The sequence below is a fragment of the Hypanus sabinus genome, chromosome 2, assembly GCF_030144855.1.
Source record: "Hypanus sabinus isolate sHypSab1 chromosome 2, sHypSab1.hap1, whole genome shotgun sequence".
Taxonomy (NCBI): Eukaryota; Metazoa; Chordata; class Chondrichthyes; order Myliobatiformes; family Dasyatidae; genus Hypanus; species Hypanus sabinus.
Genome location: NC_082707.1, coordinates 23,665,177 through 23,688,865, shown reverse-complemented (window position 1 = coordinate 23,688,865; position 23,689 = coordinate 23,665,177). Strand labels below are relative to the sequence as shown.

General features: G+C 45.4%; 1 protein-coding gene across 3 annotated transcripts in view; it reads left to right on the top strand.

Moving 5' to 3' along the window:
• agtr1a (angiotensin II receptor, type 1a) overlaps window positions 1-23,689 on the top strand; it is a 41,760-nt gene that overhangs the window by 4,922 nt on the left and 13,149 nt on the right. Inside the window, exon 1 of one of the 3 annotated variants that reach the window (XM_059993405.1) lies at window positions 12,730-12,753. The exons of the other annotated variants lie outside the window; for them this stretch is intronic. Coding sequence (XP_059849388.1) covers window positions 12,745-12,753 — 9 coding nt within the window. The 5' untranslated portion in view covers window positions 12,730-12,744. Of the gene's footprint in view, window positions 1-12,729; window positions 12,754-23,689 lie in introns of those variants that run through there. 3 annotated transcript variants of the gene reach the window in all.

The window sequence follows — 23,689 nt, the reverse complement described above, 5'->3', positions numbered from 1 at the left end:
TGGTGGAGAGTATATTGGCTAGTTGCATCACGGCCTGGTATGGAAACACCAATGCTCTTGAATGAAAACTACTACAAAAAGTAGTGGATATGGCCCAGTCCGTCATGGGTAAAGCTTCCCCACCACTGAGCACATCTACATGGAGAGATGAGCAGGAAAGCATCATCAGGGACACCCACCATGCTCTCTTCTCACTGACGTCATCAGGAAGAAGGCACAGAAGCCTCAGCACTCACACCACCAGGTTCAGGAAGAGTTATTCTCTTCAAGCATCAGGCTCTTGAACCAGTGGGATAACTTCACATGCGTCATCACTGAACTGTTCCCATAATTTATGGACTCACTTTCACGGATTCTTCATCTCATGTCCTCAATATTTATCTTATTTACTTATTACTATTATTATACTGCTACCCTATACTATATTATCACCCTATAACTACATTGCTATAGTAAGAATTCATTATTATTATTATACTTTTTGTCTTTTGATTTACACAGTTTGTTGTCTTTTGCACGTTGGTTGCTTGTCCATCCTGTTGGGTGCAGCCTTTCATTGATTCTATTATGGTTCTATGATTTACGAGGAAAAGAAAACAGATCTCACAGCTGTATATGATAAAATACATCTACTTCGATAATAAATTTATTTTGTACTTTATGCTTTTTCTGCCTCCACCAATGGGAACAGTCTCTCTGCATGCAGTGGGTGCAATTTATACATTTTTTTGTGTGCGGGAGGGTGGAAGTTGAGGTTTGAGGTTCTTGTGGCTCACACGATTCGTTTTTCTGAGTGGGGGGTCATTGCAATTTGTAAGTTTTATTGTGCTCGGGAGAGGTTGATGTTTTTCTTTGATTGACCTCCATGGTTTTCTTTGTTTTGTAGCCATCTGGAGAAGACGAATCTCAGAGCTGTAAGCATACTTTGATAATAATAGGTCAGCTGGTGGCGCAGTGACATCAGCGCTGGACTCCGGAACGGAGGTTCCCGGGTTTGAATCCAGTCGGGCCATTCACGAGTACACTTCCCATCCGTGCCGGGTTGAATGTTGAGTTCGCAACTCGACCTCAATAAAATAAAAAGAAAAATACTGCGAAATGTCTGTGTGAGGAGTGGCGCGCCACACGGTCTTTCGTTCCGCGCCTCGTAAGGCATGAAAATGCCCTACGCTAGTCTCTCAGGCCTGAGTCACCATCATCATCATCATCATCGATCAGAAGAGAACCTTTGAATACGGTTACAGAGTAGTGCAGATCTGTAGTGCAGATAGACAATAAGGTGTGAGCCATGACATGGTGGACTCTACAAGAGGTCACTTCAACAGTCTTTTAACGGCAAGGCAGAAGTTATCCTTGAGCCAGATGGTACGTGCTTTCAGGTTTAAGCTCTTCACACCCATTGGTGTTGGGAGAAAAGAGAACGTCTGGGGTGGAACAGCCTGGATTGCAGAGTACAGACAGCTCTGTTATAACGTGAGTAGTTCCAGGTCAGAATTAGTTATTATGTGATTGACAGATTAGGGAACGCTATTTGCATTCTGCAGGCTGCTTTGTTTATTATCTGCAATCTGGAGGAACTCTACAGCTCCGGCAGCAGCCATGGACGGTAATAACAGTCAATGATCAGGGCCGACGCCCCTCATCAGGACTAGTACAAAAGGGATGTAACAAGATCATTCCACGGATGACTGGCTTGAGTCCTGATGAAGGGATTTTGGGTGTCTAGCTCAACATTCCCAGCATCTTCAGAATCTTTTGTGTCATCGGTCATTACAGAGCTGTAGTCAGGAAAATGTGTGCCTTAAGGGCCACGCCCGCTTTTTCTGCTAGAAGGTGACTTTCTATAAAACAGGATTTCCCATTGCAGCAGAACAACCCATATTATGTATAAGGAGAAGCTGCAAAACTTGGATTGATCTTTCAGGAATGATGAGGACAACCTAATCAAAGTATATAAAGTTATGAAGGGCATAGATATGGTGGATAGGCAGTCTTATTCCTGGGATATGCAAATTATGGGTTAAGAAAAAAAGGGGAAAGTTGAAAGAATAATAAGAAAGAAAGAATTATTTTAACACTGCCTCAAATGCACTGCCAGGGGAACTGGTGGGAAAGATACAACAGCAACATCTAAGGGGCATTTGGACAGACATACTGTATGGCCAGGCAGGGAACAGAGGGAACTAGATCACTTGCAGCCAGATGTGCAGTTTAACTGAGCATTATGTACAGCACAGACACAGTGAGCCAAAGGAATTGTTCCTGGGGTGGACTGTTCTTTGCTCTATACCAAAAACAAGTTAAGGAGATGGTTGCAAGGCTGATTGGCCATTGTAAATTGCCTCTGGTGTGTAAGTGAGTGGCAGGATTTGGGTAGAGTCAATGAAAATGTAGAGAGAACAAAAAAAAAGGGGGAGTTAGTGTAAATGGTTGATGGCCAGCACAGACACATAGGGCCAAATGGGCCTGGCTCTGCCCAGTCTCTACAACTCTGTGATTGTTTAGAGTCAGGCAGCTCCTTGCCATCTGAAAGTAAGGGACAGTGAATTTGACTCAACAATAGATCTGTTCAAAAGCTGGAACAGCCCAGGAGATAACGACACACACTTGCCCATCCTTCCAGACGTTCCCACAACCAATGAGTTTATTTTTAGGACTCTTTATGTTGCCTTTATTTACATTTGCATTTGCAGTTTTCTGGTTGACCTTTTATCGATCCTGTTATAGCGACTATTCCAGGGAGTTCCTGAGTATGCCCGTAGAAAAATGAATTGCAAGTTTGTATGTGGTGACATACATATACTCTGATAATAAACTTTACTTTGAACTTTGAGAGTGAAAGTACTCCGGGACAGACCAAGTGGACTGATTGATTTCACTCTGTGTTGTTGATAATTCTGAGCGCTTCTCACTAACCATACAATCTGCTGTGCCAACCCTCGCAATTTCAGCCTCAGTTACAACAACGTATTCAAAGTGCATTTAATATCAAAGAATGTATCAGTGACACAACCTTGAGAGCTGTTTCCTCACAGGCGGTCATAAAGCAAGGAACCTGAAAGAACCCAATTAAAAATATTAAAGACTAACCCCCAATGCGCACAGAGAAAGAGAGAAAATAAACAAATACGAACAGTAGAAGCTAGTAACAACAGCATTCTGAACCCAGCTGAGTCCTTAGACCCACATCCCCGGAGCAGCCCATAGTAGACCCAAAGCCTTGGTATTCAGTTCCTCATATTGCAGACATCCCACCTCTCCTGGAAGATCCGGGAGTCTCCCTCTATTGATAGCGGCTCCCTGATGCCCGCAAATTATATACAATATCCCAGAAATCGATTTTTTTTTGAGTGGGAGAGGGAGATGGAGAGGGAGAGGGAGAGGAAGAGCAAGAGGGAGCATCCTGATTGGTCTCTCATCGTGCTAAGTAGACCTGTCAGTTTTCTCTGTGGCGGGCTCTATAGTCGACCTCTCTCTCTCTTTCGTTGTCCGTCAGTTCAGTTTTAGTGTCCTGCTGCACCATGGCAGAGTGTTCCAAAGAAAGAAAATATAAAACGTACTTCACCCCAGACTACACTAAACTGTACCCCTGCCTAATAGGGGTCAAAAATAATGACAGTGTTGCTCACTGTTCTGTTTGCAACAGTGACTTTTCTATTGCCCATGGTGGGTTAAATGACTGTAAAAGGCATGTTGAGGCGAGTTTAACAGGTGTCATTCGTTTATTAGCATAGCTAAAGTTATTTAAACTAGCTGGCTAGCTGCTAAGGAGCTACTCTATTGATGTCCTACGTGATGAGGCTGAACTCCCTGGAGACTCCCTGTTTAAAGTTGTAACAGAATAAAAAAACGTCTCCATGATAATATGATATAAGCACATATTTTAATGTCGCATTTTCTGCATATACCCAACTTGGTTTACAGATTAGACAAAATCACTAAACGAAGTATTACATACACCCTTGGAGGTCAACCGGGGGTGGGGGGGGATATGGGGTTGCAAGGGGCGGTGGTACTACCTCCCTGAAATGAGTTTTTCCAGGGTGGGATGTCTGCTATTAGCGAGGCAAATTTCCACCAAGTCCGCAGGCATGAAGCACAGCAGCCAGGGCCAGTCTGATAACCTTAGCATTGCGGAACAGAGGAGCCCCCACTCTTGCCAGGCCGGTGTTTAAATTGTCTGAATCGTGCACCAGGACCCAGGCCTCGTTGCAGCAAATTGCTCTGGGAGATTCTGGTCAGTGTTCACAATGTGGCGGGGCTGTCCTAGGCGCTGACGCTCTACAGTGTGGACAGTGTGCTTCTTATACAAAAACCTTCATAGACAAAGAGGGACCTCATTGAAACTTTCAAAATTCTGACATGGCATGCGACCCTGGATGCGGGGAGAATAGCTCTCCTGGATGAGAACTGTAGAACCAAGTCTCAAAATGGAAAGAAGCCCATGTAGACCTGAGATGAGAATTACTTACTTCACTTGGTGGTGAATCTTTGGAACTTTCGGCTTGGGAGTCCTGAGTTTATTCATATCACAGATAGCGATAAACACAATTATTTAATATGTAGTTGTACACAGACACAACAAGCTAGCTACAAGTACGATCCTGAATGTCAGAAAGTATTGTTAATTGCACCGATAGTTACCGCCCTATTATGGGACTAAACAGCGAGAGTTAGTACAGAGAAGGTCGTCACAGACAGTAACAAAGGCATGAGCACCGCACAGGAATAGTGAAAGGCATGCTGAATTTAAGCGAGAATAACGTGGCAATGGCTTCAGTCGGGAAAGTTGACAAAATTGATAGTGTTAATAAAGGCTGAATATATTGAGACGGATTAACTGTATTGTAATGCAAACAATGTGGAGGAGCAAAAGAAAGCCCTTACACTTCTTAGCTTAATGGACCCAAGAATGTACAGTCTCTTCAGCAACCTAGTAACCCCTGAAAAGCCAGCAAGCAAGACATTTGATGAAACTGTTACAATTTTACAAAATCACTTGAGCCCTAAACTGTTGGCAATAGCTAAGAGATTTAGATTTTACAAAAAGAACCAGTCAAAAGATACAAGTTTTTCTAAATACACTGCAGAGCTGTGCAAACTTTCCCAATACTGTAACTTTAGAGATGGGCTTTCTGATGCATTAAGGAACAGGCTTGTATGTGGCTTGCATAGTCAAAGTATTCAAACGAGGCTACTGGCAGAAAGATGGCTAATTTTAGAATGGGCATTCCGCTAGATTCTGCAGTAAAGGATGCAGCAGAAAAAAAGCTATTATAATTTGAAATGCACAAAATGTCCCTGAACAGCACAAAAAACCAAAAGCCAATGTGGCAAGTCTTCCCATCATGCAAATGACTGTTGGTTCAAAGAAAAAACCTGCAGGAAGTGTCACAGACAAGGTCACATGGAGAGAGTGAGCAAGGCAGACAAAAAGCACAATCGAGTGAAAAGTCCCAAACACAAAACTAAGCAATGCATAAAGTTACCGAATGTAAAACAGAATCAGACAACACAGAGTCTGACAGAGGTGAACTGTCATGCCTAGAGCTACACAGTATAACTGAAGCAGATCACAGCAGATCGCAACATCATCTGGATCACAACAGATGTATTCAGTGTAAAACCAAAAATGGAGCTGGATACAGGATCAGCTTTGTCCATAATTCCAGAGGCTGACTACAACAAACTGTTTTCTAAGATACCATTAGAGAAGACTTCAGCGATGCTAAAGACTTACACAGGCAAAAAAGTGTCTCCCAGAGGCAACGGAAAGTAAATATGGCGTATGGAGGCCAAACACAACAGTCAGAGCTTTATGTTTTGAAAAGTGGAGGGCCAGCACTTTTCAGATGTAAATGCCTGAGAAAAATTCTACTAGACTGCCACTCAGACAAAGGTCTCAATGTGGCATCAACGGGCAACTGCAGCCCAAACAGTAGCACAAGCCAGAGGCTGAGAAGGTGTTTGTAAAGGGAATAGGTAAACAGAGCAAAGACTTGGCAAAAAGCTGTTCGGGAAGATGCACCCCCACAGGCGCCATTGCACCTTTGGAAGTGGCCACCTACACACTGGAAGAGTACATAGTGAGTTTGCTGGCCCATTCATGGACTCCATGTTCCTGATTGCTGTGGATGAGGTTATACCAATGAAGTCGACCACCTCAGCAAAGACCGTCTCTGCTCTGAGGACTATCTTCACCAGAAATGGCTTACCTGAACAAATTGCGAGTGACAACAGACCACAATACATGTCAAAATAACTCCAACTGTTTACAAAGAAAAACGGCATTGGACATTTCAAGTCAGCTCCTCACCGCCCAAACAACGATTGGGATAGCTGAAAGGTTTATCCGAGCATTCAACAAATCCATTAAAGCAATGGAGAAGGAGCATATTTCTCTACAGCACAAGATGGACAACTTGCTCTTTGTGTATCGGAACTCTGTCCATGCATTATCTCAGATCTCGCATAGACCTCCTGAAACCAGATCCACGTAGGAAAATATAGAATAAGCAGTTCAGCCAGTTGCCAAGTGAAGCAGCAAGGAGCTTTTAGACCAGGCAGGAAATCCTAGCATATGATTACAAAGAAGACAAGTGGACACCGAGTAGGATAGCACCAAGTACTGGACCACTGATGTACACAGTGGATGCTGGAGATGAGACAAGGAGGTGTCATGTGGACCAGATACTGGATGTTCAACCAAAGAACACATCTGCGTCGACTGCATCCACCATGACACGTTACAGCCACCGGACTTACTTCTCAGAGATGACGTCACTGACAACATCTTGACATCAGAAACCAACAACGTTGTCTTCAACAAGATACCTACCAAACCCGGTGCTACTCCACAGATCTGGAGGCGCAAGGAGAATGTTATCATCGACAAGACACTTACCAATACCAATGCCACTCCATAGGTCCGGAGGCACTAACCTGAAGGAGACGGTGTAATACCCAAAAGACTGGATCTTTAGAATTGTGAAGTTAGTGATAGACTGCTACTGTGAAAGCACGTTTATTTGGATATGGGTTAATGAAAGGGAAATTGGATGTTCTGTACATATGCAGTTTTATGTTGCATTAATCTAAAGAGGGAAGATGTGTAATACATGGATCTATTTTTTTTAGAGCAATGACTCCCCTCCCCTTAGCACTATGTACTGATCTGTTGTCTGCGTGTGCACTGTTGTCTACATTTGCGCATTGTTCCCTCTGTCTCCCTCGCCGCAATGTAAATACACCAGTTAAAAGCCATCTCCCGTGTGAGTGCCTTTATTTAATATTTACGTACACAACAGAGAGGAATAAAGAGACTGCACTTTGGGCCAAGACCCTTCATTAGATCCTGATGGAGGGTCTCGGCCTGAAACATCGACTTGTTATTCCGCTCTATAGAGGCTGCCTGGCCTGCTGAGTTTCTCCAGGATTAGATAGATTTCCAGATGTTAAGGAAATGAAGGGATATGGGGATAATGGCAGACAATTGAGGTAGAAAATTAACTATGATCATGATGAATGGCAGCGGCAGCCTGAAGAGCTTCATGGTCTACTCCTGCACTTAACATATTTGTTAATGATGCTTTTGTTGTCATGTATGAGCCTGGTTACCCTGGAAACACAATTGCAAGTTGCATGAACTCAAACGCATTAGCGTCAAAATCAATAGTGTGTCCAAAACCAATACAACTCATTAATATAATAATATATGGGAAATGTTTCACTGCTGATGTAGTGGTTTCTCTGTAGCTGCAGCGTGTTCGGGTTATGTCCGGAGATAACGAGGGCTTTGGAATGTGTGGTGTCCAAGGAGGCAAGGTTCTTCTTTCTTGTGTGCCCAAGAGTGAGGAATTTGCGGGCTTTTGTTCGGCAGAAGATGGAGAGAGAAGGTGCCAGAACGGATAGGTTGTAGACTGCAGGACTGAGTGGACATGGACTCCTGAATCAACGACTCCCAGGGGAAATCAATGGAGAACAAACTGCCAGGAAAACCGTGAGCTCCAACATGCACATTAGACGGCTTCATTAAAATGGGCCCTTTTCTTTTTATCTTCTTTACTAAACCTCTAGTCAAATTAAGAATTATAAAGCTAAATCGTTTAATTGCATATGGCGTACTGTTTGTTATTTCACGATACTGCTTTGTAACAGTGGAAAACATCATGCAGTATCCACACAACGAGATTGCACAAGTTTGACGAGCTGGAGAGTGTCTTCCCCCAGACTAACACCGCCAACCAAACCTAGGGTTATGCGGTCTACTCCGCACTTAACATATTTGTTGAAGAAGCTTTTGTATCATGTATGAGCCTGGTTACCCTGGAAACACCATTTGGCCAGAAGACAGTCGCTGGTATGAAGACCAATTGCAGGTTGTGTGAACTCGAATGGATTAGCGTCAAAAGCAGCAGCACGTCCAAAAACAATACAACTCATTAATATAATAACAGTTATGCGCCAAAAAAAGTCAAGAACATTGAAATTAAAGCATGCCCATGTTTTTAAAATTGCCAATCACTTTGTGCTTGTTTATTCCTAAGAGAAGAAACAATAATCTGGAAAACGTTATTTTCATGCAATTAAATTTTGCAAAACGTTGCTGTTCTTCTCCTAATCACCAGGCATCGGGTGCCTGTGGCAACTTATCAGAAAGATTACGACACTGTGAAATGACTCAGGGGATCATAGATCAATTCCGTATCATCCCACACCCACTTTACACTGACCCCACTTGGTCCTTCCTGCATTCCCATCAATTCACGGCACAGTAGCCTCGTGGTTAGCGATCGGGGTTCAATTCCAGCTGCTGTCTCTGGGGAGTTTGAGTGTTCTTACTGTGACCACGTGGGTTTCCTACAGGTATTCCGGTTTTCTCAGTGTTAGGGTTAGCGTTAGTGAGCTGTGGACAGGCCTGTGTTGGTGCCGGAAGCAGGCTGGTCCCAGCACACTCCTTGGACTGTGTTGGTCGTTGGCTCAAACGAAGCATTTCAATGGACATGTCACAAAGATTAGATTGCCACATGTCACGTTGCAAGCTGGCCTTTGATCTTTAACTCCCCCCAAATTCTACCACCTGCAGCGTTCAGTTCACCCACGAACATGCAGATCATTGAGGTGTGGAAGGAAAGTGGAGTATCCGAAAGAAACGCAAGCAGTCTCAGCGAGAGTTAAAACTCCGCGCAGAGAACACTGGAGGTGAGGATTGAACAGCAGTTGTTGGAGCCATTTACTTTGGAGAAAACGAAACCAAATCCTGAAGAAACAGAAAAAGAAAATGTTTTTAAACTGAAGGAAATACTCGGCTGGTTGGACAGCATCTGTGGTGAGAGACCCAGAGTTAACAATGAGAACCATCCATCAAACTTTGATAGGCAGAGAGTTAAAGAGAGGTCATAGGAATTACAGAAGGAGAAGAAAAAAGTCCTGATGAAGGGTCTCAGGCCAAAATGTCAACACTTTAATTCCTTTCCCATAGACGCTGTCTGACCTGCTCAGTTCTTCCTGCATTGTGTGTGTGTTATTCAGGATTTCCAGCATTTTTTAAATTTCTTGCACTTATGAAGAAAACGAAAGAGTATGAAAAGGTGAAAGACAGGTGTAAACAACAAAAGGAATGATTTAGTGGAGCAAATGTGACAACCAAAATATAAATGGTTAAATTGGTTTAGTATTGCCACATGCACTGAGGTTAAAAGAAAAGCTTTGTTTTGTGATGTTCTTCAGGCCTGCGTAGGGTGACAGAGAGCGTTGGGCTCTTGGGCTGTTACAGCACCTGAAATGGTTAATTGTTGTTCAATGAGAGTTGTTAAGTGTTTAGAGTTCATTGTGTTCTTCTCGAGCAACTCACTCCTTGTAGTGTGGTCCCCTGATGCTTTCTGTTTAAGCTTGTTAAGCTTATTTTGCTAGGCTGAAGGATTTTGTGTTACTTGTATTATTTAAGCGGATGCCCCATTAGCGCTAATCACAAGGTCCTACATTTGAGAATGTTGCTTCTCGCGGTGTTGCTCAGCCGAGCCACAGATGTTCTTTTGGAATTACTATGGATAAAATCTGGCTGCCATCTCTACGTTAGAGTCTGTCTTTCCTCTGCACTTGGGTTCTGATATTGCCAGCACGCATCGTGACAACATATAGATCATTTCATCACACAGGTGCATCAAAATAATACTGTACAAGGGAAAAGCAATACAGAACGCAGAATATAGTGTTCCAAGTATACGTAAATTTAAATAGCAGAACCAGAATCTGATCTGGAAGTGTGTGTCACTTCCAACTGGAAAATGCCATGTTGTTGCTCAAGCTTGCTTTGAGCTCCATTACGTAAAACAATAAGAAAGCGAAGCTGGAGGTGGGCATTCATTGGGAGTGCTGGGTCACACCCTTCACTGTGTGTTTCATTGAGCATGTGATAGATAAATCTGAAGAGGACGTTTCCTATAGTGGAGGAGTTTAGGACCAGAGGGCGCAACCTCGCAATTGTGGGGCATCTACTTAGAACAGAGATGAGGAGGTATTTCTTTAGCCAGAGGGTGGTGAATCTGTGGAATTCATTGCCGGACAGCTGTGGAGGCCAAGTCGTTGGGTGTATTTAAAGCAGAGGTTGATAGGTTCTTGATTAGTCAGGGTGTTAAAGGTTATGGGGAGAAGGCAGGAGAATGGTACTGAGGCGGGTAATAAATCAGCCTTGATGGAATGGCACAGTAGACACAATGGGCCAAATGGCCAAATTCTGTTCCTTTGTCTTATGGTCTTACGGTCGCAGACCCCCTGGCTTCCACAGCCATTCAGTAATCTATTACCCCTAAAGCAACCCTTGCCTCACCTTGTCAGACAGATTTCTTTTGTCCTATTCTTCCCCCCCACCAGTCACTTGGGAATTTCAAACTAATTTATGTTCTCTCTTTCCCAGACAGGGAAAACAAAAAAGGTCTTTGACCTGAAATGTCTTCTTTTCCACAGATGCTGTCAGACACGCTGTGTGTTTCTAGCATTCATTGTTATTGTTGGGAAAGTCAGGTTGTCTGGTTGTTCTCGAACAAGGTTTACATCATGATCAAGGATCCTGGGATTATACAGGCTACATACAGTGTTAGTGATGAATGGGCCCTCAGTTTAACTCACCTGCCTTCACTCTTCACCATTGAAGCCGAATAGTTAATAATTTGAGTTCATAGTTCGTCGTTCATGATGACTGATGAGATCAGTAGAGCTCCTGCCTCACAGTGCCAGATATTCAGGTTCAACCCATAACACCATAAGATATAGGAGCAGAATTAGGCCATTTGGCCCATCGAGCCTGTTCCACCATTTTGTCATGGCTGATCCATTTCCCTCTCAGCCTCAATCTCCCACCTTCTGCCACTAACCCTTCATGCCCTGACTGACAAAAATCTATCAATCTCTGCCTTAAATACACTCAATAACTTAGCCTCCACAGCCATGAAATCCACAGTTTCTCCACTCTCTAGCTAAAGAAATTCCTCCTCATTTCTGTTCTAAATGGTTGTCCCTCTATTCTGAGGCTGTCCTCTCTGATCCTGGACTCCCCCAAATATAGGAAACATCTTCTCAACATCCACTCTATCAAGGCCTTTCAACATTTGATAGGCTTCACTGAGATTCCCCCCTCATTCCTCTGAATTCCAGGGAGTACAGCCCCAGAACCATCATTTGTACCTCATATGGCAAACCTTTCATTACCACAATCATTTTGGTGAATGTCCTCTGAACCTTCCCCAATGTCAGCGCCTCCTTTCTGAGATAAGAGCCCAGAAACTGCTCACACTGCCCCAAGTGAGGCCTGGCCTTATGAAACCTCAACATTACATCCTTGCTTTTACACCCTGCCCACACGTTCTCCCCGTGAAACCCACGCATTTCCTTCAGATGCTCTGGTCTCTTCCCACATGCCGAAGACGTGCGGATTGGAAAGTTAATCGATTACTGTAAACTAGCCCTAGCGTGCGGAGTGGAAGAGTCTGGGGGGAGGTTGATAAAAATATGGGGAGGATAAAATGGGGTTAGTACAGATGGCCAGCATAGTCGCAGTGGTTTGAAGGGCACTGCAGGTATCCGTGACCAAATCATGCTGGCATTCAGTCGGATCTTTGACTCCGAGCTCTGTGGTAATCGGCTTGATCTGAGTCACTCAGTAATTCTCTCTATCCCCCTCCCCTAACCTCTCCCCATCCCTTCCCTGATCCTCTTCATTCCCCGATCCTACCTATTTCCCTTAATACCTGCACTCACAAAACTACCCCTGCTCTTCAGGCCTCCTTCACAACTGTGAAGAAAAGACGTACAGGATTTTTATTTTCTCTCTGCCGTTACCTGGTGCTTGAATGAAAGTCAATTTCGGCTGCTCATCAGTTTCTGCTGGCTGGTGGTTGTTATTGGAATGGAAACGCTGGGAAATCTCAGCAGGCCAGGCAACACCTACGGAAAAAGGAACAGTCAATGTTTCAGGTCGAAGACCCTCCATCGGGCCAATTCTGATTTCCCAGCCGCTCCTGCTTTTATTTCAGGTTTCCAGCCAGTGGGCTCAGTTTGATTTTCAGTCACAGCGCTGGGAGCCGCCTGACACCTGGTGACGGATCCGGTGTACTGCAGGAACATGAAGTTCAGTACAGTCCGGGAGAGTGGAAACCTATCAACTTCGTCAGCAGCTTCCAAATGAACTCAGGCAGTGTATATACGGCAAGGGTTAGGGTTGGAAAGGCTCATCTGTTTTAGTGAGCCATGCACAAAGTTTGTACCTTCGTGGATTTTACAATTGATCTGAATTTGAATTGTGTGGCAGGGTTGTAGTGGTTATAGCATTACCCAATTACAGTGCCAATGATCAGTGCTGACGGTTCAACTCCCACCCCTGTCTGTTAGGAGATTTTACGTTCTCTCTGTGACTGGGTCGATTTCCTCCAGGTGCTCCGGTTTCCTCCCATATTCCACAATAATACGGGTTAGTTTGAAAGTGCAACGTTGGCAGCCCATGACAGTTGCAGACGCCCTCAGCACATATCCAGACTGTGGTGGTTGTTGATGCAAAACAATACATTTCACTGTGTTTCGATGTATATGTGACAAAACTGATCTGCAGTATCTTTCTTTATGTTTACTGTTGACAATAACCCTGCATTCTGCAATATCAAGAATTAACTGTTCTACTGGAGTAAAAGGGTGTTAAACAAAACTCCATTTAAGGGACTGGTTGCAACCCAGTACAAATATTCCTCCATTAGGTTCTAAAACTTTGTTTTTACTGATGAAAAAGAAATAATATAAATAGAGATAGTATCTCAAGTTTTTTTCTTCCTTTAATTTAAATAATAGACTGCAGAAAAGATTCACAAGGGTGTTCAATGTTCAAAGTAAATGTATTTTGTTATCAAAGTGCATAAATGTCACTGTTTGCAACCCTGATGTTCATTTTCTTGTGGTGCAGTCAATAAATCTAATAACCAAAATGGAATCAATGCAAGACTGCACCAACAGGGAGGACAACCAGTATGCATAGAACAGCAAACTGTGCAAATACCAAAAGAAAGAAAATAAATAAGTAGTAAGGATAAATAAATAAGCAATAAATATTGAGAGCATGAGGTGAAATTGAGTCCATAGGTTGCAGGAAAACTTCAGTGATGAGGCAAGTGAAGTTGAGTGAAGTTATCCCCTTTGGTTCAGGAGCCTGATGGTTGAGGGGTTCCCGAACATGGTGGTGTGAGTCCTGAGGCTCCTGTACTTTCTTCCTGATGGCGGCTGCGAGATGTGGTCAGAGTCCTTGATGATGGCGGCTGCTTTCCTGTGTCATCACTCTGCGTAGACGTGCTCTATGGTGGGGATCACTTTACCCGGCGTGCATTGGGCCTATTCCACTACTCTTTTATAGGATTTTCTGTTCAAGGGCATTGGTTTTTCCATACCAGGCTGTGCTGTAGCCAGTCAGTATACTTTCCAACACACGTCTATGGAAGCTTGCCAAAATTTTAGATGTCATGCCAAATCTTCACAAACTCCCGAGGAAGTAGAGGTGCTGCCGTGATTTTTTCAATAATTGCACTTACCGGTCCTCTGAAATGATAACACCGAGGAATTCAAAGTTGCTGAACCCCCAGCGAGGACCATCTCATGCGTCTCCCACTTGCTCCTCCTGAACTCTTTGGTCATACTGACATCGAGAGAGAGCTTCTTGTTGTGGCATCACTCAGCAGATTTTCATTCTCCCTCCTATATGCTGATTCATCACCACCTTTGATTCAGCCTACGACCTCATCCTGTTGCCAGGACTTGGGGCTAAGTTATAGGGAACAGTTGTTCAGGTTACGACTTTATACTTTGAAGTGTAGGAAACTCAGACGTGCTCTTATAGAGATGTATAAAAATCACAAGATCATAAAAAGATGTATAAAAATCACAAAATCATAGATAAGTTGAGTGGGCTCAGTCTTTTCCCAGGGCTGGGGAATCAAGAACTAGGGTGCATTGGTTTAAAGTGAGAGAGGAAAGACTTAATAAGAACAAAATTTTATTTACACCAAGAGTGGTAGGTATGTGAAATGAGCTGCCAGAGGAGGTGGGTGAGGCAGGTACAATGATAACTTTTATAAAACAGTCGGACAGATACATGGATAGGAAAGGTTTAGATGTATAAGGGTCAAACCCTGGCAAAAGAGATTAACTTTGTTTAGCATTGTCCAGTTGGGCTGAAGTGCCTGTTTCTATGCTGTATAACTCTTTGACTCTATAAACACACTCTGCAGGAAAATCATGCTTATAACTTAAGAAAAGTCGCATTCATATAGCTCCTTCCACAACCCCACAGAAGCTTTGAAGTCAACTCATTGAACTCACCGTTCTGATATGAATGATGTAATAGCCAACACAGTCATGACATGTACCACAAACAGCAATGAGCAGTAGATAATCTGTTTGCTGGTGACAGGAAGTCGGAACAGAACTCGTGATCTTCTGTACAACGCCATATAGTGTCTATTATGCCCTTTGCAAAGCCAGACTGGGCTTCAGTTCGAGGAGTCCTGAGATCTAACAGCTTCTTCATTATCATCCTGTATTTCGATGCTCATATTTCGGGGGGATAGACTTATATTTCAGAGACAAGTATACGAGCACCTGGTCTTACCTTGTAGCAAACCCAACAGCTTAAAAACTAAACACATACAGTAGGCACTCAATTTTCATTTCTATTTCATGCATAATTGGAAATTATGCCAGTGATCAGTTTCACACACTAACTGACATCCAAAATTTACCTTAACATGGCTGATGTTACTGCTGCATCAGTCACCCAATTAAATTAATTGTAGATATAAAAGCTGAAGAGGTTGGAAGAACACAGCAGGTCATGCCATATCTGTAGGCAGAGAAACAGTTAACATTTTATAAGACCATAACCCATATGACCTAGAGATGCTAATATCTGGCTCATCCTCTAGTCCAGGGGTCCCCAACATCTTTATGCCATGGACCCCTGGCATTAACTGAGGGGTCCATGGACCCCAGGTAGGGAACCCCTGCTAGTCACTAGTTCATCGTCATTAAATACATCAAGACGGTAAAAAAGGGGCTGTCCTTACGAACTCTCAAGAATGAGACACAAGTGCACTTGCTGGAATGTGGTGGAGGAAGCAGCTGGAGGAACTCAGAGGGTTGGGCTGCATCCGTGCAGGGTAAAGGAATTGTCCATGTTTCATTCCCAATAAGACCATAAGACACAGGAGCAAAGTTAGCCCATTCGGCTACATCTTTATTCAAACATGGCTGATTTATTGTACATCTCAATCCCTTTTTCTTGCCTTCTCCCTTTAACCTTTGACACCTTTACTAATCAAGACCTTATCAATCTCCTCTTTAAATAATTCCACACATTCACCGCCTGCTGGCTAAAGAAATTCCTCATCTCTATTCTAAAGGGATGCCCTTGTATTCTGAGGCTGTGCCCTTCAGTCCAGTTCCTTGGGTATTGAGGGGAAATTGTCAACTCTCAAACTCTGAACACAGAAAGCTTTAAAATACCGCTTTCCATTTCTGCTCCAAGAAGCAGGCGAATAGAGTTGAGAGGGATTGTAAATCAGCTATGATGGAATGGCGGAGCGGACTTGAGATGATTAGCCTAATTCTGCTCTAAGTGGAGTCAAGTTAGGAAAAGGGGAAGTCCAATGAGATCTAGGTCTTCTTGTACATCAGTCAATGAAAGCAAGCATGCAGCTTCAGCAGGCAGTGAAGAAAGCTAATGGTATGCTAGCCTTTATAACAAGAGGAATTGAGTATAGGAGTAAAGAGGTCCTTCTGCAGCTGTACAGGGCCCTGGTGAGACCCCACCTGGAGTATTGTGTGCAGTTTTGGTCTCCAAGTTTGAGGAAGGACATTCTTGCTATTGAGGGAGTGCAGCATAGGTTCACAAGGTTAATTCCCGGAATGCTGAGACTGTCATATGTTGAAAGATTGGAGCGAATGGGCTTGTATACACTGGAATTTAGAAGGATGAGAGGGGATCTGATTGAGACATATAAGATTATTAAGGGATTGGACATGCTGGAGGCAGGAAGCATGTTCCCGCTGATGGGTGAGTCCAGAACTAGAGGCCACAGTATAAGAATAAGGGGTAGGCCATTTAGAACTGAGATGCAGAAAAACTTTTTCACCCAGAGAGTGGTGGATATGTGAAATGCTCTGCCCCAGAAGGCAGTGGAGGCCAAGTCTCTGGATGCATTCAAGAGAGAGTTAGATAGAGCTCTTATAGATAGTGGGGTCAAGGGATATGGGGAGAGGGCAGGAACGGGATACTGATTGTGTATGATCAGCCATGGTCACAGTGAATGGCGGTGCTGGCTAGAAGGACTGAATGGCCTACTCCTGCACCTATTGTCTATTGTCTATTATTGGTCTTATGTTCTGATCTGTCCAAGTCCTTCTCGAGCTTCCAGTAATGCCTCCAACCCTCCTTCACCATTTCCCATCTCCCTGTCCCTCTCTCGCCCATTGCCTCCCTCTGGTGCTCCTCCCCGCCCCTTTCTTCTTTCTTCCATGGCCTTCTGTCTCTTTCACCAATCAACTTCCTAGCTTGTTGCTTCACCTTCCAAGTTTCACCTATTGCCTGGTGTGTTTCTCTCTCCCCTACCCCCACCGTTAAAACCTACTTCTCAGCTTTTTCTCTCCAGTCCTGCCAAAAGGTTTCAGCCCAAAATGTCGACAGTTCTTTATTTCCATGGATGCTGCCTGGCCTGCTGCGTTCCTGCAGTACTTTGTGTGTGTATAAACAGGTGACGTTTTGGGCCAAGGTACTCCTGATGAAGCAAGTCTTGGACCGAAATATCAAATGTATAATCTTAGCAGCATAGGTTCTGCATCTTCCGATTGAATACTCTTATAAATGCTGAGTATCAGCTCAGAAAGCAGGGTCAAACACTTGGGACCGAGACAAATAGAAATTTTGTTATGCAGAGTATTGTGAATCTTCGGCATTTCCTGACTCAGAGAGTTGTGTAGCCTCTATCACAGGGAATATCCAAGGCCAATAACAATAAATTAGGAATTGGATGCTGAAAGCGGGACCTGAGCTTTACGTTCAGCCGTGGTTTTAGTTGGGCAGATTCCTACTTCTGTTAATCCATTTTTGATTCTGTTGGTGGACCTCGAAAGGCAGCTGAAGTTCCCCAACCATATCACAGCCACCACCCTGCGACCAGACATTGTCTATGTGTCTGAGTCTCCCAAGCAAGAAGTGAGGCTGGAGCTGACAGTCCCATGGGAAGATCGCTTGGAAGAGGCCTTTGAAAGGAAACTCTCCAAGTACGCAGGACCGGTCAGCGACTGCCAGCAGGCTGGATGGAGAGCGAGGTGTCTCCCAGTAGAGGTTGGTTGTAGGGGATTCACAGCCCGTTCCTTAGCCAGAGCCTTCAGCAATTTGGGCATCGAGGGAGAGAGGAAGAGGAGAGCCATCCGCAGTACCACCGATGCGGCAGAGAGGGCCTCAAGATGGCTGTGGCTCCAAAGAGGGGAGCCATGGAGTCATGTGTAGCTAGCCATCTGGACACAAGCTGGGGTCTGATCAGCCCCAGCTGGGTCACCTGGAGAAGGGTGTGTGATGTTGAAAGACCCGAAACACCCGATGATTCCTGGAACGTCACTGATGATGTGTCCAGAAGCATCAGTAGATGTATGTACACAGATGCTCTCAATATGACAGCTGCAGAGAGTTAATCACTTATTTGCTGCCGTAGTTCCTACAATAGGCTCTGTACTTTAAAAGGACCAGCAGTTCTGAAGCAATTTCTCACCAACAATATGAAAAAAGGCAGTTCCCATACTGGTCTCTGTAACTAATCTGTAGCATGCACAACGGGAAGAATGCACATGACAGGGTTTATTCCATTCTGCAGTGCCGCACTCAGTAGGCCGAGTGGCATGGGAGACTGTCAAGTCAAGATTCATTTGCTGAATGTTCATATTGTCATTACAATTTACACTAAATACACACTGGAAGATCCAACTCAATGTCTTTTAGTTTCCGCTTCATGTAAGACAAAAGGCCAGAAATATCCGTGCAGTATAGATAGCAGGAATTTGATAGTTAGGTTGCCTCCTCCTGTTAAAACTGATAACAATTGTAATAACTACTAGTTAAACATACTGTAACACCCATAGTGGCTTCATCGTGGTGTACAGGATTGTCGGAAGCAAAAGGAACAGGAGTATTCAGTACATCACATCAAACTTTTATTTTGCTAAAGACCTTTTTCAGAGAATCTATTATTATTTGTTAGGAAACACATGTGATTAGTTTATCAGGCTGCCTTGGAATATTGGGAGCCATTTATAAGTGAACTATTAAGTTAAAACATTATTTTTTTCCCACACCTTACTTTCATCCTAAATAACTACAAATTGCTTTGAGCATGAGATGTGCTCAGCTGCTTTCCATCGAGATTTTCGCACTTCAGCTTGAATGATGTATCAGGAGCCCTTGAGAACACATCACCTTTGAACACTGAACAAGCAGCTTCCCTTTACTCATCCCCAGTGAAGTGGCACATTTGTGGAAAGCCTTCACATTCCTGACACATTGAACTTCCCAGATACAGCAAATGGCAGAATGATCTCTGAGTGAGATGCCTCAGACAGACGGAAAACACATTAAAGGCTGTAGAGTCTTTGCAAGTGGCATCATCCATCACATTCACAAGAGGTCAAGGGACTGTTGGGAAATGATGTCCCGTGTTCATCGGCCACTTCAAATCTACCACTGAGAAATGACTAAAAGTTCAATGACGGTGTGTAACATTTTCATATGAAATGTATTTTCAGTCAGGCTAGTAAGGGTGAGATCGTTTTGTGAAAATGCAAAATCTATCAGCAAGCATCTTGCTTTATAAAGTTTAAAACTGAAAATCAAAGGGGTACAGATGCTGGAGATCTGAAATTAATAAAGAACATCTCAAAATAGTCAGCAGGGCACAGCATTACTTGTTCTCAACTTTTCCAAAACCCACAATTCTTTTTTCCTGTAGGAGTCAATGCATCCAAACGTACTTTGAGGAAAATGATGTCTCTATTAGAAAAAGAAAATGACAGAGCCACCAGAAACACAGAAAGGGAAAGAAGATTCGGATGGTGTGCTGGGCAAAAAGGCCTCGGTGACCCTACCCCCCTGTCCCAGAGTGTGACCCTACCTCCCTGTCCCAGAGTGTGACTGGACCTCCCTGTCCCAGAGTGTGACCCTACCTCCCTGTCCCAGAGTGTGACTGGACCACCCTGTCCCAGAGTGTGACCCTACCTCCCTGTCCCAGAGTGTGATTGGACCACCCAGCCCCAGAGTGTGACCCTACCTCCCTGTCCCAGAGTGTGACCCTACCTCCCTGTCCCAGAGTGTAACCCTACCTCCCTGTCCCAGAGTGTAACTGGACCACCCAGCTCCAGAGTGTGACCGTACCTCCCTGTCCCAGAGTGTGACTGGACCACCCAGCCCCAGAGTGTGACCCTACCTCCCTGTCCCAGAGTGTGACTGGACCACCCAGCCCCAGAGTGTGACCCTACCTCCCTGTCCCAGAGTGTGACCGGACCTCCCTGTCCCAGAGTGTGACCCTACCTCCCTGTCCCAGAGTGTGACTGGACCACCCAGCTCCAGAGTGTGACCCTACCTCCCTGACCCAGAGTGTGACCGGACCTCCCTGTCCCAGAGTGTGATTGGACCACCCAGCCCCAGAGTGTGACCCTACCTCCCTGTCCCAGAGTGTGACTGGACCACCCAGCCCCAGAGTGTGACTGGACCACCCAGCCCCAGAGTGTGACCCTACCTCCCTGTCCCAGAGTGTGACCGGACCTACCTGTCCCAGAGTGTGACCCTACCTCCCTGTCCCAGAGTGTGACTGGACCACCCAGCCCCAGAGTGTGACCCTACCTCCCTGTCCCAGAGTGTGACCGGACCACCCAGCCCCAGAGTGTGACCCTACCTCCCTGTCCCAGAGTGTGACTGGACCACCCAGCTCCAGAGTGTGACCCTACCTCCCTGTCCCAAAGTGTGACTGGACCACCCAGCTCCAGAGTGTGACCTTACCTCCCTGTCCCAGAGTGTGACTGGACCACCCAGCTCCAGAGTGTGACCCTACCTCCCTGACCCAGAGTGTGACTGGACCACCCAGCCCCAGAGTGTGACCCTACCTCCCTGTCCCAGAGTGTGACCGGACCTCCCTGTCCCAGAGTGTGACTGGACCACCCAGCTCCAGAGTGTGACCCTACCTCCCTGTCCCAGAGTGTGACTGGACCACCCAGCCCCAGAGTGTGACCCTACCTCCCTGTCCCAGAGTGTGACCGGACCACCCTGTCCCAGAGTGTGACCGTACCTCTCTGTCCCAGAGTGTTCCTACCTCCCTGTCCCAGAGTGTGACCGGACCACCCAGCCCCAGAGTGTGACCCTACCTCCCTGTCCCAGAGTGTGACCGGACCTCCCTGTCCCAGAGTGTGACTGGACCACCCAGCTCCAGAGTGTGACCCTACCTCCCTGTCCCAGAGTGTGACCGGACCTCCCTGTCCCAGAGTGTGACTGGACCACCCAGCTCCAAAGTGTGACCCTACCTCCCTGTCCCAGAGTGTGACTGGACCTCCCACTCCAGAGTGTGACCCTACCTCCCTGTCCCAGAGTGTGACTGGACCACCCAGCCCCAGAGTGTGACCCTACCACCCAGCCCCAGAGTGTGACCGTACCTCCCTGTCCCAGAGTGTGATTGGACCACCCAGCCCCAGAGTGTGACCCTACCTCCCTGTCCCAGAGTGTGACTGGACCACACAGCTCCAGAGTGTGACCCTACCTCCCTGTCCCAGAGTGTGACTGGACCACCCAGCTCCAGAGTGTGACCTTACCTCCCTGTCCCAGAGTGTGACTGGACCACCCAGCTCCAGAGTGTGACCGTACCTCCCTGTCCCAGAGTGTGACCGGACCACCCTGTCCCAGAGTGTGACCCTACCTCCCTGTCCCAGAGTGTGACTGGACCACCCAGCTCCAGAGTGTGACCCTACCTCCCTGACCCAGAGTGTGACTGGACCACCCTGTCCCAGAGTGTGACCGGACCACCCAGCCCCAGAGTGTGACCCTACCTCCCTGTCCCAGAGTGTGACTGGACCACCCAGACCCAGAGTGTGACCCTACCTCCCTGACCCAGAGTGTGCAAGGACAGAGTGTGATTTACTGGTCCACACAGTGCAAGGGTGAGAAGTGTACTTTTTTTCCATAGATGCTGCCTGACCTGCTGAATTCCTCCAGCACTTTATGAGTGGTGCTTGGATCTCCAGCATCTGCAGATGTTCTCTTCTTCACCCCACGAAGTTGTTTTGAACTAATTAACTTGATGATACAGGCAGTCCCCAAGTTACAAACGTCTGAATTACAGACAACTCGTACTTATGAACCAAAGATGGAGAACGCTGTCCGCCATTTTAAATCGTTACCGTTGACACTGTGTTGAGTGTTCAACTTTGTATTTGGCTTAAATTTTTCTTAGTAAGTTTCACCCTGACACCACCTACCCCCCCCCCCCCCACCCCGCCCCGTTCCGGTCGGATGGTGGCACAGTGAGATCAGTGCCGGGCTCAAGAATGGCGGTTTGATCCAGTGACAGTCCGCTCCCGTGCCGGGTTGATGTCGATCCATTGACTCCCGTACCATCCATGTCGGGTTGATGTCGAGCCCACAACTAAACCCAGCCACCTCCAGTTTAAATTCCCACACAGAATATTGTGGAGGATCAAATGCCCAAACCCAGCACGGACCCCACTTGTCCCATTTAGCCAGTCTTAGTGAGGTGGTCCTTTGGACCCGGCGAACCCCGGGACCCGCCGCCCGCAGTGTTTCTGTTCCGTTGACAGGAAGTGATCGCGATTGCAAATAAAGTGGAAATAATAAAGCGTTCGGAAAGAGGTGAAACGCCATCGGTCATTGGAAAAGCATTAGGCTACAGTCAGTCAACGATCAGAACAATTTTAAAGGATAACAGATAAAGTGAGAATAATGAAACGCCCTGACCCGATGAAAGCTACAATTATTACTACACAACACAGTGTTTTAATTATTGGAATACATACATTTCTTAAGTGTTTTATATGCATAGAAAGGTAAAATATATACTATATACTAAGACAAACGTTTGATGAACTGATGCTAAATAATACCGGATGTACTTGTTCCGACTTATGTACAAATCGGACTTAAAGATGGACTCAGGAACAGGACTCATACGTAACCCGTGGACTGCCTGTACCTGATGAAAGTAATCCCTGCTGCCAACACGTAGGCCACATCACTCTATTCCCCACACGTTCATCTTCAGCCTCACAGCCCTTCTACTGTACCTGGCTCTGGCTCTGCTTTCCAGTCTTCCATTACTCACTGTGTTCAAAGAACCTGGCTCCCACCTCTTTTTTCAACTTTTCCCCACTCACCTTAAATGCATGCTCTCTGGTGCTAGACATCTCAGCCCTGAGGAAAGGATGCCAGCCTATTTATTCCTCGAACAGGTCTCCCCTCAGACTCCGGCAGCCCCTGTTTACCCAACCTCTCCACATTGCTCATTCCCTCACATCGACACAGCATCCAGGCAAACATCTTCTGCAGCTCCTCCAGAACTTCCACAGCCTTCCTTTTAGGGGAGCAAGTAAATGCAGCACTCATGATGGGCCCTAACCAGGGTTTTACTAATTCCTGACTCTCAAAGTTCAAATTTCAAAGTAAATTTATTGTCAAAGTATGTATGTGTCAGCATATACTACCCTAAGATTCATTATCTTGCGGGCATTTACAGTAGAATAAAGAAATACAATAGAATCAATGAAAAGCAAGACTGGAAAGCAACCAATGTGCAACAGAAGACAAACAGTGCAAATAAAATAATAACTAAATACAGTATACTGCAACAGTCTTAGGCATATCTATATATAGCTAGAGTTTTGCACAATACTGTAGTGATTTTACATATTGCACTGTACTGCTGCCGCAAAGAAAGAAAAAGCAAATTTCATGACATATGTGAGTGATAATAAACCTGATTCTGATATGGGTCTCCATTGCAGACTGAGAGTGGGAAGGGGGCAGGGAGAGTGGATTCATGATTTTGAAAAGGGGAAGGGAGAAGGGAGGGAACTGGAAGCACCAGAGAGACATTCTGTAATGAACAATAAA